Source organism: Equus quagga, chromosome 2, assembly GCF_021613505.1.
Source record: "Equus quagga isolate Etosha38 chromosome 2, UCLA_HA_Equagga_1.0, whole genome shotgun sequence".
Lineage (NCBI taxonomy): Eukaryota > Metazoa > Chordata > Mammalia > Perissodactyla > Equidae > Equus > Equus quagga.
Window position 1 is genome coordinate 16,799,614 of NC_060268.1, and position 17,292 is coordinate 16,816,905.

Below are 17,292 nucleotides of genomic sequence, written 5' to 3' on the forward strand. Positions count from 1 at the left end.
TTACTCAATAAACATTTACTGAGTGCCTGCCATATATCAGGCACTAGGCTGTAACTGCTGGACAGCTGTGACCCAAACAGTCATGTTCTATCTAGATAATTCTTAAATGCTACTGCTTTTCTAGAACTCAGATTTACATCACCATCTTTTCAAACTGTCTTTAGTTTTTGTAAACATACTAGTTCTGGTAACATTTTGAAAAATTCAACTTATGAATCTGATCTCTAAAGGGAAATTTATAAATGATTGTTTTCTCAGACATAAAAATGTTTGCCTCTCGTGGAGTCTGTTTTTCTGTATGGCGATAGCAAAACATCAAAGACAGCACAAATTACCTTAAACTTTAAGATTTACCTGAAATGGGAATATTCTGTGAGACTGATAACTGCACATCTCCAGTTCCTGGTGGCATGTCAACAACTAAATAGTCCAGTTGACCCCAATCTACCTGAAAACCAAGATGACACAAACATCATTGTGTAACAACTGCAGTGAACAGTGACGTAAACAAAAATAAATTATGAAGAACAAATCCAACAGGTCACACTTGAGCCATGACTAAGTGCCAGGGCTGTGCTGAGGGCTAAGGATAAAGGGAGGAATAAGAGACAGTCCCAGCCTCTAGCAGACCTTCTCTGAACGATGAGGCTAAATTTCCAAATGCACCAGCCACCCACCCGCACACACACTCACAGTGAACCCATTTCACAATGGGCTTCCATTCAGGACTAATCATTATTTTCACCGGGAATAGCCCATATTTTACCTAAAAAGGCCTCAGCTTTTTGTCCTTTGGGTTTTTTGGTACAGCATTTCCCACAGGAGATCCTAATATAATTTTTCAGTTTATTATTTTTCCTTCAGGAAACACACTAATAATGAAAACCAATACTTAATAATAAGAAAATGTTAGAACTATAACTAGAGTTTCAATACAATTAACATTTTGATATTTCTTTTCAGGCATTTTTCTAAGTATCCATACCTAGAAAATTCAGCTATCTAACCAACTCCTTAATGCTCAGCCTCGATTTAGATGGGTCTCAAGGGTACCTCAGACGGTTCCTCCCTCTGAGCCCCCAGTCTCCAGGAAAGGCTCCAGAACCCTCTCAGCTGCCTAAGGCAGAAACTTGAAATGAAACTTAACTCTTTCCCTTCCCTCACTATCCCAGTCACTTATTCTGCCTTCTAAAAATCTCCCGAAAGTATCCACTTGTCTCTTTCCCCACTGCCGAGAACCCAACAAAGGCCACAACTATCTATCACCAAAGCCTCCTAACCAATCTCTCTGCTCCGGTGTTGCCCATCCAGTCCAATTCTAACACCGCTGAAAAATGGTCCATCTAAAATGCAAGTCTCATAATGCCACTTTTTTGTTTAAAACTCTTTTATTGCTTTTTATAAAGTCTGAGCTTAAGCTCCAGAACATTCTGCCTGGTCTTCTTCACTTGCTAACTTCTCCTCATTCTTCAGATCCCAGCTTGAAATGTACTTCCCCTAACTTCCAGTAGATTAGATATTGTGTTCCTACTATGCACTACTATCTCTTAAGCATTCATTCATTCATTCACCCAACAAATGTTTATTGAGACCTATTATATATTAGGCATTGAGCTAGGTTTTGATAATTAAATGGTATCATGGTCCCCCAGCCTCACAGAACTTATAATATAGAGGGAGACAGGTATTAAGCACATAATGAAATAACCTGTGCAAAGGAAGGAAATTATTAAGAGTGAGAAACTGAAAGAAGATCAACATAGCCAGAGGGGGGGGGGGGGGGGGGGGGGGGGGTGGCCCTCATTTACTGCTGTTTCATGATCTGTCTTCTCATGAAACTGTATCTGAGTTAGAACACCTAGCACAGAATGGACACACAGGAGATGCTTAATAAGTTGTCTTTCAAGAAATGAATGAATAAATGAACACATGCAAAGATTCAAGGTGTTTTTTTAACCTAAGTGGAAATCAACCGTGTATATAATTCCATATCCTGCTTCTTAAAACTTAATAATGTGAAATAACCCTTTTCCATACAATCATATATTTTTTAAAATTAAAGTTTAGATGATGCTGGGTCAAATGGATTCATTCATGTATATACAAATTTATTCAACAGGTATTTATTGAGAATTGATTAGGTGTGAGGTACTGTTCCAAGTGACGGAGATGGAACAGTGAACAAAACAAAGTCCCAGCCCCCACAGAGCTAACATTTTAGTGAGGGAGACAGGCAGAAAAACAGATAGAAAGACAAATCAGAGAGCAAAAAGTGCGATGAAGAAAACAAGTATCAGAGTCAGCCCAGTGGCATAGTGGTTGAGTGTACATGCTCCCCTTCAGCAGCCCAGGGTTCTTGAGTTCGGATCCCAGGTGTGGACCTACACACCACTCATCAAGCCATGCTGTGATGGTGTCCCACACACAAAAAAAGAAGGAAGACTGGCCTGGATGTTAGCCCAGCAACAATCTTCCTCAAGCAAAAAACAAGAGGAAGATTGGCAACAGATGTTAGCTCAGGGCCAATCTTCCTCACCAAAAAAAAAAGGGAAAACAAGTATCCCCACCATACAAAATTATTTGGTTCCTGATTTGGATATTCAGATCAAAGAGCAAGCGATATTTTTAAAATCTCTTCAATTCCTGAATTTCAGAGAGCAAGTAGCGAGAGTCCAGACAACAAAAGGTTTATCAAAGAATTGCTTTGAATCTCTTGGTTCCCAAGGTCAGATGGTGAGAATACTTGAAGAACAGGGAAAAAGAATAGACTAGTGGGAGGTGCTACTTCAGACAGGGTGGTCAAGCCCTGAGGGAAGTGAGAAGAGAAGTGAGCAGTTGTCTAAGGAGAGCATTCCAGGCACAAGAGGCAGCAAATGCTAAGGCCCTATGATAGGACATGCTTGGCACACTCAAGGACTAGTTGGGGAGGCAGCACAGACTTTCTAAAATAGCACCCCCAACCATCAATCTCTCTCCTCTCACTGTTTTTCTTCAAAACATTTACCAGTATCTGACACTACATATTGACTTGTCTTTTAGGAATTCTATATTTCTCAAACACAAGTCCTTGATACTGATTTAATGACACATTTTAAGAGAACAATGAAATGAACATAAAGTAGTTCATTTTCAATATAGGGTTCCTTGGTTTGGAAAATACTTACTCCAAAGTTACCCAGGTCCACTATCTACATGAAATATCTACAGAAAAGATAAAGGATACTTTCCATTTTATTCCCTCTGCACTGAGACTCCTAGCACTGGCAGAGTGACAAGTTTCTTTGTTTCAGAGAACATCAAATGACTGGTGCCAACAATTTATCATTATTGTTCCTTGGCATTTAATCATATTTATCATGTTGGCTCCAATTTCTCATTTCTTTAAGGAGAACTGCTATTAAGGTTCCAAGGAACTAAAAATACTTCACTGTTAAGGCAATTAATTTCAAATTATCTTAAATTGAATTTAAACTATCTGAAAAAAAGAACCTGGCCCAGCACCTCCCTCACTCACAGCAGGCACCCACAAAGGCTTGCTGACTTGAACTGAGCTGGACTGAAATCAGTATCTGAGTTTCGGTTTTGTAGCATTCACCAATACTAACATTGAAATATAGTGGCTGCCAGGAAGTTCTAGTTCTTTTGTAAAAGAGTCGTTAAAGCATTGATTTTAGAATGATTTGGGGATTCTCTAGATTATACTTAGTGTTTGTTTACTTGTATAAATTAAGTGTAACTACATGTAGGGAAATAAGTAGTATCAAAACACCCAGGTATCTCATTTAGTAAAATCCAGGGGCAGATCCAGATTTTGTGTGGTCTGAAGCATATCCAATTTGAGTGGTCCTAAGAATATAAAATCTTGAGAAAGAAGAACAAAGCTGTAGGCATCACGCGCCCTGATTTTAAGCTCTATTTCAAAGCTACAGTAATTAAAACAGGATGGTATTGGCCTAAAAACAGAAACATAAATCAATGGAACAGAACAGAGAGCCCAGAAACAAACTCATGCATATATGGTCAATTACTTTATGACAAAGGACCCAAGAATATACAATGGGAAAAGGACAGTCTCTTCAATAAATGGTGTTGGAAAAACTGAACAGCCATATGCAAAAAGATGAAACTCGATTACTACCCTACACTATACACAAAAATTAACTCAAAATGGATTAAAGACTTGAACATAAGACCAGAAACCATAAAACTCCTAGAAGAAAACATAGGCAGTAAGCTCTTTAACATAGATCTTAGCAATGGTTTTTCAAATCTGACACCAAAAACAAAAGTAACAAAAGCAAAAATAAATAAGTGGGACTACACCATACTAAAAAGCTTCTGCACAGCAAAGGAAACCAACAACAAAATAAAAAGGCAACCTACTGAATGGGAGAAAATATTTGCAAATCATGTATCTGATAAGAGACTAATATCCAACATATATAAAGAACTTATATAACTCAATAGCAAAAAAACAAATAATCCCATTAAAAAATGGGCAGAAGATCTGAATACACCTTTTTTTAGAGAAGACCCAGGCAAACAGGTACATGAAAAGATGCTCAACATCATTAATCATCAGGGAAACGCAAATAAAAACTACAATGAGATATCATGTCAGAATGGCTATTATGAAAAAGACAACAAACAACAAATGTTGGCAAGGATGTGGAGAAAAGAGAACCCTTGTACACTGTTAGTGGGAATGTAATTTGGTGTAGCCACTACGAAAACAGTACAGAAATTTCTCAAAAAACTAAAAATACAACTACCATATGATCCAGCAATTCTACTTTCGGGTATCTATACAAAGAAAATGAAAACACTGACCCAAAAATACACAGGCACCCCCATGTTCATTGTAGCATATTTACAATAGCCAAATATGGAAACAACTGAAGTGTACATCAATGGATGAATGGATAAACAAATTGTGGTAAATACATACAATGGAATATTATCCAGTCATAAAAAAGAATGAAATCTTGCCATTTGAGACATTATGGATGAACCTCGAGAGCATTATGCTAAGTGAAATAAGTCAGACAGAGAAAGACAAACATTATATGAGCTCTCTTATGTGTGGAAACATAAAATTAAAAAAAAAAAGCAAGGTCATAAATACAGAGAACAGATTGGTGGTTGCCAGAGGCAGAGGGTAGGGGGTAAGAGAAACGGGTGACGGGGGTATAAATTTATTAAAAAGCAAAAAATTTGAAAAAAATCTAACTGTGTTACAGATGGATGGCATAACTTCACTGAAGGGAATGGGGAAAAAAATTTACCTAAGTAACTTAGGAAATGAGTAGAGACATGAGACTGAGGACTAAAGAACTATACATAAGCAATGTACTGTAGTTAATAAAGTTGTTCACCATGAGAGTACAGGTTAACAATTCTGATACCACTATACACATATACTGGGATTAAGGGGAAAAAGAAGGAAGCTGATCAAAGCAGCAGCAATCAGGCCTCACTCCAGAGGATACTGGGAGCACAAGTGCAAATAGGCTGAGTTGTTGAAAAGAAAGGGCCCATAGATGCATCCCATTTTTGGCTTCTCAGCTGGCTCAAGCAGTTTACCACAGTCAGCCTCCAAGGATAGTAGTTTCCATCATCAGCACTACACACGCCACATTTAAGTATCACAGGGTCAACAGATGCTTCTCCAAGCAAAGGTAGAGCGTTCCAGCCATCACAGGTCTGCTAGCAAGGCCAAAGTGAACCAGGTGAAAATGACATGAGCAGGGGTGGACCCTGGGCCCTGTGAAGTCAGGGAGGAAAATCACCACCAACAAAGAGGCAGAGCTGTAGTCTGCTGGAGCCAAAGTAGTAGCCAAAAAGAACTAAACTGCTATAGACAAGAAAATTGCAACTAAAGAACAAATAGAGAAATCATGAAGTAGGAGAAATGGGACAAAATCTAGATTAATTTAAAAGTGGCTGTGTCCAGACAGCCCATTCAGATGGTGCTTGGAACATTCCATAAGTGATAGGGCAAATTCTTAAACTAAGTTGGGCTGGGCCAGACATTGCCTCTTTCCTTCCTATCTGCTCTTAATTACTGACTGAATAGTTGGCTTTGATTCTTATGCCTACGTGACTCAAAAATTAGTAGATCTCAAGGCAGTGTCCTTGTGTCTGACTCTGGCCATACATCTGTTGCTATTTCTATCCTATACTTAACTTCTGCCATGTCCCTGATTTCCTGGTTCTCCAACCCCAGTTAGGCATAGCCATAACCTAATAGCAGCAGAACAGTACTTCTGCTTTGCTCAGAATCCCTCACATGAAACTATGCCACTATTGGCATAGAAGATGCAGCTAACCTTGTCTCAGACCCGTGGACAAATCTGTCAGGCAAATTACTCCTAGGATTTTTGATTCAACTAACTTCCAGGATTTGAATGGGTCTTCAAGCTCTAAGAATTCTAGGGTAATTATTTTTATACATAACTATCTCCCCAACTTCAATGTAAGCTCCCTCTCAGAAGAGACCACTCTTTATGTATCTCTGGACTCCCTCTCCACATCCAATCCCCTCCACAATGCCTAACCACCGTTCAATCAATACCCACTGAGTGATTCTAGGAGTCAAGTTGCCCCTTACGATTTTATTATACTACTAAAATTAAACATTTTGCCATGTGAGGCACCTTTTGTATACAATATAAATCTAAAAACAACAGAAAGTGGGGGCTGGCCCCGTGGCCGAGTGGTTAAGTTCGCGCGCTCCGCTGCAGGTTCGAATCCTGGGCGCGGACATGGCACTGCTCATCAGGCCACGCTGAGGCAGCATCCCACATGCCACAACTAGAAGAACCCACAACGAAGAATACACAACTATGCACCGGGGGGCTTTGGGGAGAAAAAGGAAAAAATAAAATCTTTAAAAAAAAAAAAAAATACCATTTTAAAAAAAAAAAAAAAAAAAACAACAGAAAGTGTTTTTCTTCAAGTCTGACCCATAGTTTTTGCTCTGTCCAGTGCCCTATTATAAAACCATGTCACATTTTATTTTGGTTTCAAGAACAAAATTGTTACAAAGGTGAAATTATTTAAATATAAATACCACAATAAAAATCTGAATAACAAAAAGATTTCTAGTTGAGTTGACAGCCTACTGACTTGTGGAAATAAATGATACAACAAAATATAATAAACTTATCCTTGGGATTGTTTCGATAAGAGCTGACCCGGTTATAAAATGAGAACACATTATTCAAGTTACAACAATGATATGTGTCCTTCCCTACTATTTTCATTTTTTCAGATGATAAAAGTTCTCCAATCCATTTTCAAATGCCTTCCTTTCTATAGAAAAAGTAGGGGGAGGGAGGGAACTACTTGAATAAATCCCTCCAAAGGCACTACCAGCCCAAGTGACAGTAGAAACGTCTGAGAGAGAAAAGAAGAGAAACTTTACTCTTTATGTTTCCCTTTATCATCATTTCCCATTTCCTTGTTGTTCTAGCAGAGGTATATAGAGCAGACTGGCACTGACAACCTGGAGACAGCATCAATTCACAGAGGACTTCTTATCCAATGTTGACACATGGGTCAATCTTTGGTAACTCGGTACCTAGTTTCTGAAATGATATTTAAAAGATTATCCAATTTCCAGGCTAGCCCACAGATGCCCGTGTAAATCCACAGTACAGCTGAAACTAAAACCTCACAATACAAAAATAATGATGCTACCACAAAGGTAAGAGTATTTCAGTTAATTATGGGAACATCTTTCTAAGGTCTCTAGAGTCCTGCGTTAGGCCAACTGCTTACACGTACAGCTGTTCACAACCTAGGAAGTAGATGTTAGTGAAGGACACGATTGCTACCAAAAAGACCTAAAATAAAAAATAAAAACTCTCCCTATATTACTACAGCCTGAGGCTTCAGATTTTTTTTTTCAGTAGGAGTAACAAATCACTTTATTAACCAAATCTGGAACAGTTTATAAAATCTATTTAGATGTGTAGTACTCTCTTTAATAAGGAAAACTCTAATAATCTTTTTAAAAAATCCTTAGAAAAAATATTGTATTTGGGAGGATTCAAGGTCCTGAAGGGACAGGATCATAGGTGCCATAGAAGCCTCATGGAGCCCAGTGAGAGAATTCACAGCCACTGTCCAGTGGTTTTGGTGGTTCTTAAGGACATTATAGAACTTGAAGGACACTATTGCTCCAGGAGGCCAGTCTACCCAATGTACTACGTGCTAGGGACAATCTGCAGAACTGGCCTCGTGGAGTTTATTTCTTTAGTTCTAGTTACCTGCCATCTGGGGTCCTGCTTTTGAGCCTTAGGGTCCATCAGGTAGAACTGGGCTAGTGAATAGAAGAGGTGGGGGCCGGTCTGTGGGTAACAGGTAGAGGAGAGCAGAAGAAAATGAATAGTTATTGAGAGCCTATTGTAAGGTAGGCACTAAATACTTTTTACATACATGATTATGTAACACTGTAAAACAGACATTACAATTTCTCTTTTACAGATAAGAATATTGAGGATTAAAGAAATTAAGAAAGTTGCCCAAAGTCAGGCTGCTGGTGAGTGATGGAGCTGGGATGTGAATCCCGGTCTGCGCGACTCAGGCCATGTTACCAGTCTCCCACAGAATGGAGTATGGCACCCCTCTTCTCCAAGCCTGAGAGTTCTGCTCGCACAACCTCTTACCCCAAGAACGTATGAGCTTTACTGTATTACTTTTTCAGTGTATGATAAAATAGATACATGAAAGAGAGTCTGTAGCCTACAGAAAATTATTTACTTAGATAATAGAAGAATTATTATAGTTTCCTTTATTTCTTTTTCCTTTTGTGGTTAATTATAATGAGTTTCTTTTATTTCTGAGTACTTTTTTATGTGACGTCATAGTATTCTCTCCTTACATGATCCTTGAAGAGTCTTTTATATAATAAAGCAAGGGTCCTAGTAACCATGGAAATATTGAATGTAAATTTCCTGACTTTGTGCTGTTAAAGAATATTCTAGCTTTCAACAGTCAACCATTAAATTCTGGTTTTGTTTTAAATCAATAAGCATCCTTCTACCAACCATCTACACAAGAAAATTACATGGAGTAATTGTTTAATCAAAGCAAATAACCTATAAAGACTAAGAACAGGAAATAAATACAGATTTTTTTAAATACCTACAGCTTTTGAACATGATAATTTTGAAACCAGCTCAGTAGACTTTAGTTTAAAAATTTAAAGATCTAAATCATATCAAATAGGAAACCAACTGTGAGAATTTGCAGCTCCATATGCAGTTATATTTTAAGTATGAGCTATTATAATGCAGCTTTTGGATTTTAAATTCTGATTCAGACATTAATTACTATGGTTTTTTTTTTAAAAAGCACCGGAAAGGGAGAGTTCAGCAAAACTCAAGACTATAAATCTAGCTGGGTATACACAAGAATCCAGATATCTATTCAACAAATAGAGTTTTAGTCTGGGAAACTGGCATATCTAAATTCTAATCATTTTTGTCACTAATTAGTTATATGACCATGGGTCAGTCAATAAACCTCTCTGGACCTCAGTCTTCTCATCTGTAGAAAAAGTGTTGTGGGGGCAGGCCCAGTGGCGCAGTGGTTAAGTTTGCGTGTTCCGCTTCATCGGCCTGGGGTTCGCTGGTTTGGATCCCAGGTGTGGACCTACACACCACTCAGCAGGTCATGCTGTGATGGCATCCCACATACAAAATAGAGGAGGACTCGCACAGACGTTAGCTCAGGCACAACCTTCCTCACTAAAAAACATAAATAAACTGCTTTAGATTAGATGATCACTAAGGTCCCTTCCAACTACTTAAAAGAAGAAAGTGTGACTATGATCTGTTTGTGTAAATTGAAAAATATTTGTGAGAGATTTGCTTAGAGGAAAATGTGACTAAAAGGTATTTTTGTCTGAAAGCACCAAAATGACAAAACAAGTTGGTTTCTTTGTTTTTTTTTTTTAAAGGGAACACATTATTTAAGTACAAGAAAGCTAAAAGGTACTTGGTGCGTTTAAGAAATTTATTTTATAGAATGATCATATTTCCTTTGGAAAATTTAGCTGAATTTTGCAAAGAACTCAGATTTAAATTTGTACTGAACTGCAATCTACTCTGGCTGCCATCCTAAAATACCTCAGTCTGGCTCATATAGGGATTAATGTGTTATACTGATATAAAATGTCATAATTCACCAAATAGATGCGTTCCTGAAAAGTCACTGAGGCATTGCCACTGAGGTGAGGAGTGTGGAGAGGATGCAGTCACAAACCCTGAAAGGTTGCGAGGCCTCAGCCAACTTCCCAATTAATACAAAACTCCTTTCTGTGAACATTCACAACAGAGGCTCACTCAGCCAACAGAAAGCTCACACCATTCCAACGCTTACTACACAAACACAAATTTTGGATCAATAAAAGGATGGAAGAAAATCGTCACTTAACAATCATTCCCATTTTTTCTTTTCTCACTTGTGAGCTTGGTTTACTTCTGACTATTACTCAGACTACATAACTTCAGATATGCTCTGTTTGTCTTTAGTTGCTAGGAGAACTGCTATTTATAACACCGCCCCCTTTTTTTAATATGAATAAGCATCTACTAAACTACAAGACTTTAACTTGAGACTGTAGAAATATATTTGAGTTTTTAAAAAGATAAAAAGGGTTATATCTGTAGCATAATTTTTCTACACTGCTGTATTTTCAATAAGGAAAGCAATCTTCAAAGTTTCAATAACAGACATAAGGGTTGTGTGGAAGTGTCAATGAACAGGTTAACCAGAAAGTCAGATATTGAGATTTTATTATGAATTCATTGTTTGAACCCAGCTAAGCACTTAACTTTTCTGTGCTTGTTTCCTCATCTTACAATGGTATAAACAGAGAATTTCAGATCTAGAAAAGACCCTAGAGATTTGCCCAATGTCCTTATTTTACAGTTATAGAAACTGAAACTCAGAAATCAAATTATTTGCCCAAAACTTACTCTGCAAAATAGGAACAATAAAAACAACCTTTGTTTGCTTTATACAGTTTTTTCTCTCAAGAGGAAATGAGATCATGGATTTTAATAATTAAGTAGTAGCATTACACTGAAAAAAGCTACTCTAAAGAGAAGCTTATCACATCATGCAAGTCAAAACTAAAATTTCTCTCAACAAGCATCCTATGTTTATTCTTCCAACCAAATGCTAAGAAAATATTTGTCCATGTCTGAGGTCACCACATTCCAAAATGATCTGAACAAGTAATTTTAAAATATCTTTACCATATGCCTAGATGATATAAGCAGAGTTAAGTTGCTATTTTTGCAAATTAAAAGGAAATTTCTCATAAGTAAAACTAAGCATGAAAACATTTGGTCAAAATACAATTTTAAAATATGTAAATGACTAGAAATAAGGTCTAAGAAAAGAAGATAAGAAGTCATATCTGTTGTTTGAAATATATTAATTAAATTTCTACATTTGAGTGACCCTGTTGCCCCTGTTAAGCAGAGCTGCCACGTACAAAGCTGAAGAGAAAACAACAAATTTACTGTCATAAGTGACTTCCTCATGAGAATGAAATAATGCAGCAGCTTTCGGCTATAACTACTTTTAACACAAAGGATTTTGAGAAAGATTAAAGAATACACACATGAGCACAGAGATGGAGATGATACAGATATAGGTAGGAAACAGGTTTGAGGATTGGGGAAAAATAAACACATAAAACAACCGAATTCCCATCTCATCAACTTCAGCATTTTCCAACTTCTTAAACTACATAATTACTTCAGAAGCACCCAAAAGACATTTAAGAAACCTGAGATCACTAAATTGCAAAGAAATAGGAAAATGGACTGAATTTTACGCATCTCATTAAAAGACCATTAAACGAGCAGATGTTCCTTTGTTCTCACTTAAGCACATTGGTCATTATATCCAGGCTTGTTCACAATAATCTTGTACCCTGATGAGCAAGTGAATATGGCAATGTATCTAGAAGTTGTTCTTGCCTAAATAGGTTTCCGGTATCTTCATATTTACCTTAATATTATGGATCACATATTAATAGGCATGCTTAAAGCCAGTGGATAAATAAGTGGATACAGAGGATAATCATTATGGAATTTAACCCTAACTCAGAAATTAATACCAACATTTACATGTGCCAAGCACTGTCCTAGACACTAGGGATACAGCAATGAACAAGATACTTGAAGTCCCTGCCCTCATGAAGCACAGACAGGAAGACCATAAGCAAAACAATTAGTACAGCACTTGTGATCTTGATGAAAGTCATCTTTATAGAGCTCAGTTTTCTATCTATAAAACTGGAAAACTAATATTACTTAGGTAAATATCATCATATCCTTCTCAAACAAAAACTATGCCAAAAACCATAAATCAATAAGACTAGTACTCCAATTTTCCCTGATCTATCCCTGCCTCCAGTGGCACATCCACAACAGAACATAGGCCAGAGCAGGGGGTGTAAGCCAGGCTATGAAATAGAAGAAAGATAACTAGATCATGGTGAGACTCAACACAAACCTGCGTTCTATATAGAAACTAACTCTAGTTAGTAAGCTATGGTTTCTCAAATAAGATGATGATAAATATACGCTATGTGGAACATATTTTCTCTGCCTTTGTTTCAAGACCAATGTCCAGATAAGCCATTTTTATATCAAATATCATGGCTGTCAGTTTAAAAATCTTTGTTATCAATTAGTCTAATGTTAACCAGATTATGAATTTCTTTCTTTCTTTCTCTTTTTTTTGGTAAGGAAGATCAGCCCTGAGCTAACATCTGTTGCCAATCTTCCTCTTTTTGCTTGAGGAAGATGGTCTCTGAGCTAACATCTGTGCCAATCTTCCTTTACTTTGTATACAGGACGCCACCACAGCATGGCTTGATGAGCAGTGCCCAGGTCTGCGCCCAGGACCCAAACCCGCGAACCCCGGGCTGCCAAAGCAAAGCGCGTAAACTTAACCACTACACCACCAGCCAGCCCCCAGATTATGAATTTCAAGTCACATTTTAACATGAGAATTCTTTATTCTCTTCCAGTTGAAGAAATGATTTTATTTGATATGATGAATGTATACTTTTGCAAAATTGCATCAAAATAGGCATATGGTCTGTAGTTTCATTACTGTATTTAAAACAGCAAACTAGCTATGAATGAAGAAATAAAGTTAAAGGTTGAAGTTCTGACCAAGCTACTTGGTCACTAGAAAGCAAGACTATCTGGATGTAAGGTATTAACTCCTTGACTCAAGTATACTCTTAGTAATTCTGAAATATTAATCTACAGGACAATAAATCAGAGTAAAGAAATACATTCAGATTCCCGACATAAAATTTAAGTTAGCTAATGGCCTGAATCAATCAATATGCCCCCCTCCCAATTCTCCAATCAATGACACACAAAAAAATAGAAACGGGGGGAAAAAAAGACCTACATTGAGAAAACTAAGGCTAAAACTGGGGCACAAACCAAAAATTGGAATAAACGTGTGCTAACAATAGAGCCACATTGCCGTCTTCCTATTACAGAGTGAATCTCTCTTGTAAGGACAGAGGTCGAGTCTTACTCATTCTTTTATCTTCAGGCCAAGCAGTACCAGGTACATATGGACCCAATAAATGTCTTATTTTGTTGAAAACACAGAAATAATCAAAAGAGCCCTTCCACATCCTCCCACCACCAAAGCTACTAACGTTCTGGCACCACAGCCCACATTCTTTCCATATAATGTACTGCCTTTCAATAACAGTTACCTCCATCCCCACTGTCCCATTCCACTTCCATCATCTTCCAAAAAAGAAGTAGAAGCATAGTCATTTCTTACACAGACTCTTGATGAAAGCTCAGAGTATAACATTTTCGTGCTTTTGTGAAGAGGAGCTACACAAGCGATCTTAGAAGAAAACTCAGGAATGACTGGTTAACGTTCCTCAGTTAGGCTCTTTCAATCAGCAGTCATCTTAAGCTTGTGATAGATATTTGGCCAAACATTAAAACCTAAGCTCAGCAGCAATGTCTGTGAATCAGTCATGTGCTCTAAAATCAGATGTTCAAATGCAAAACGGTTTGTTGTAAAGATAAAAGCCTGACTGCTATTCTTGACTTCATGGAGGGCTACTCCACACCCATTAGCAGCGTGAGCCACAGAAGTCCCTATACGTAGGATAAATACGTCTCCCCAAAACTGGATCTGGATGCATTTAAACTGCCAAATAATTGTGACAGCAAAGTTCTGCACATGAAACTTTCATCAATACTCCTAAATTTGTCTTCTGCTTTTCATAACAATTGAGATCACAGAAATATGAAGCACCTAAAATCAATACTGACAGTTACTGGGTATTGCAGGCCCTGGGTTCTACACTAGGAGGTACTATAGGCATGATCACCATAGGGGAACCAGACTTGCCTACTGATGGCCGTCAAACTGAAGGAAAAACCAAATACCCATGAAGCTACAAGTAAAGCATCTGGCTCTCTCAAGAACTACTCATTTTAGGGTTTTTTAATACTCAATTTCATAAGTCTGCCACATCTTAAAACCATTGAGAGCTCAGAAGTAAGAAATCAACTTGCTGAGATGATTCAGCAGTATTATCCTTGCCCAAAGGTCAATGCATAACACATATGCTCCAATACAGCTAAAAAGATTTTTTAAAGATACCCTCACTCTGGATTTTGAAAACACAGGGCCTCTGTCCTCTTCCCAAAAAACTATCTGTCGCAACAATTCAATTTCATTATGGGTAATTATAGCATGTCTAAACTTTCTGATATATTTCTGTTAAAAAAAAACTTAGGAAACTGGTTCCCCAAGAATATACTATGGGGAAAGGATAGTCTCTTCAGCAAAAGGTATTGGGAAAGCTGGACAGCCACACGCAAAAAAAATGAACTTGGACCCATATCTTATACCATACACAAAAATAAACTCAAAATGGATTAAAGAATTGAAAGTAGACCTGAAATTGTAAAACTCCTAGAAGAAAACAGAGGGTAAGCTCCTTAACACTGGTCTTGGCAATGATATTCTGAATTTAACACTAAAAGCAAAGGAAACCAAAGCAAAAACAAACAAGTGGGACTACATCAAATTAAAAAAGCTTCTGCTCAGCAAAGGAAACCATTAACAAAATGAAAAGGCAACCGACTGAGTGGGGGAAAAAAAATCTGCAAATCATATATCTGATAAGGGGTTAAAATCCAAAATATACAAAGAACTCACATAACTGAATAGCAAAAAACAAAAAAATCTGATTTAAAAAGGGACAGAGGAGCCAAAAAGACATTTTTCCAAAGAAGACATAAATGACCAACAGGTACAAGAAAAAGTGCTCAGTATCACTCACTAATCATCAGGGAAATGCAAATCAAAACCACAGCGAGACACCATCTCACACCTGTAACAATGTCTATCATCAAAAAGACAACAATAACAAGTGTTGGCGAGGATGTGGAGAAGGGAAACCCTTGTGCACTGGTGGTGGGAATGTACATCTGTGCAGCCACTCCAGAAAACCGTATGGAGGTTCCTTAAGAAATTAAAAATAGAACTACTGTATGATCCAGCAACCCTACTTCTGGGTATACATCCAAAGAAAATGAAAACAGGGTATTGAAGAGATATCTGCACTCCCATGTTTATTGTGGCATTATTCACAATAGCCAAAATATGAAAACAACCTAAGTGTCTGTTAGCAGATGAACGGATAAAGAAGATGTGCTATATATACACATATACATACACACACACACAAACACACACACTGCAATGTTGCTGAGCCATGAGAAAGAAAGAAATGCTGCCATTTGCAACAAGAAGGATGGACCTTGAGGGTATTACGCTAAGTAAATAACCCATATAGACAAAGACAAATACTGCATGGTATTATTTTTTTGTGGAATTTTTTTAAAAAGTCAAACTCACATAAAAACAGAGTAGAAAACTGGTTGTCAGGGGCTGGGAAGAGGGAGAAATAAGGAGAGGTTGTTAAAAGAGTACAAACTTTCAGCTGTATGATGAATAGGTCTAAGGATCTATTGTAAAACGTGGTAATCATAATTGATAACACTGTACTGTATAATTGAAATTTGCTAAGAGAGTAGAGAAGGAAGGAAGGAGGGAAGGGAGGGAGGGAGGGAAGAAAGAAGGAAGGAAAGGAGAAAGGGAAGAAGGAAGGGAGTGGGGAGGGAGGAGGGAAGGAAGGAAGGAAAGAAAAAAACTGGTTCTCAAGAAACGTAGTATAATGTAAAAGCACCTAGGAAAACATCAAATTCACAAACACAAAATTTGGTTCACTTAGCCCACAGACATATATACATGCACACTCATAATCCATGCTTTATTAAATTCTTTAATAAACACAGAAATTGTGTATCCAAAAACAGTGCTATCTCATATACAAAGAAGCTCAGTGCAACATTTTTTAAGTAAAGAAAACGTGACTCAAACTTGAATGTCCTTTAATGGGAGAATAACTAAATAAATTATCATCAGTCAACAAACTGGAGGAATTGCTGTGAACTCAAAGGTGGAACTGGGGCCCAGCATCCTCTCCTCACCAGGCCAGGCCCATACCCACCCTATTCCTCTTGGTTGAGACGGGCTCAGCCAAGAGCATCCCAGTCACTCCACTGCGACCCCCACTGCACAACAAGCAGCTGGCTCGAGTGGCAGATCCCCAGTCACTTGGTGTAGGCACTCTGCACACTCCCACTCAGGTGTAAACCACGCAGCCCAACCAACCTGCAGAGGAGCAGCTGGAAGGTCCTAACGAGGGCCAGGACTCAGATCTCCTCTCCTACCCTTGGCATTGCACGGATACCTATGAAGACGAGCAGCAGAGACCCCTCAAACCCCTCAGGAAACAGCTGAGTGAAGTATTTGAGACTGAAACCCCCAAATCAAATCTGTTCTGCCTGGAGAGGTACCTTCATCTGAATTGGACTTGCCTCTGGCACCCAGTTATTCTTTGAGGACCAGATGCCACCTTGGAGCTAGACTGAGCTACCCTCCAAGCAAGTGTTTTCCAAGGAGGAAACAGGACCGCTCACAGAAACCCCTATAACCAGCCAGGGCTCAGACAAGCCCTTGAGAGACCCTGAGACTCCCTGATCTTCGAGTTCTAAGCAAAGTAGATGAAAACCAAATGTATAAAGTAAAAGCACCTAGGAAACCAAATGGCAAGGTACTAGGGAGATCTCCCCTCACCATCTTGCAGGATGACAGCTCCCTCGGGACCCTGACACCACAATAGGGTAAGTGGCCTTC

General features: G+C 38.2%; 1 protein-coding gene across 2 annotated transcripts in view; it reads right to left on the bottom strand.

Moving 5' to 3' along the window:
* The window catches only part of NUBPL (NUBP iron-sulfur cluster assembly factor, mitochondrial), a 201,883-nt gene that overhangs the window by 40,449 nt on the left and 144,142 nt on the right, over positions 1–17,292 (bottom strand). The window contains exons 7-8 of one of the 2 annotated variants that reach the window (XM_046655350.1): positions 8,274–8,354; positions 355–448 (exon numbers count right to left, since the gene is read on the bottom strand). In XM_046655350.1, the coding sequence (XP_046511306.1) occupies positions 355–448; positions 8,274–8,354 (175 nt within the window). The remainder of the gene's footprint in view (positions 1–354; positions 449–8,273; positions 8,355–17,292) is intronic. The other variant, XM_046655351.1, reaches the window with a different exon arrangement.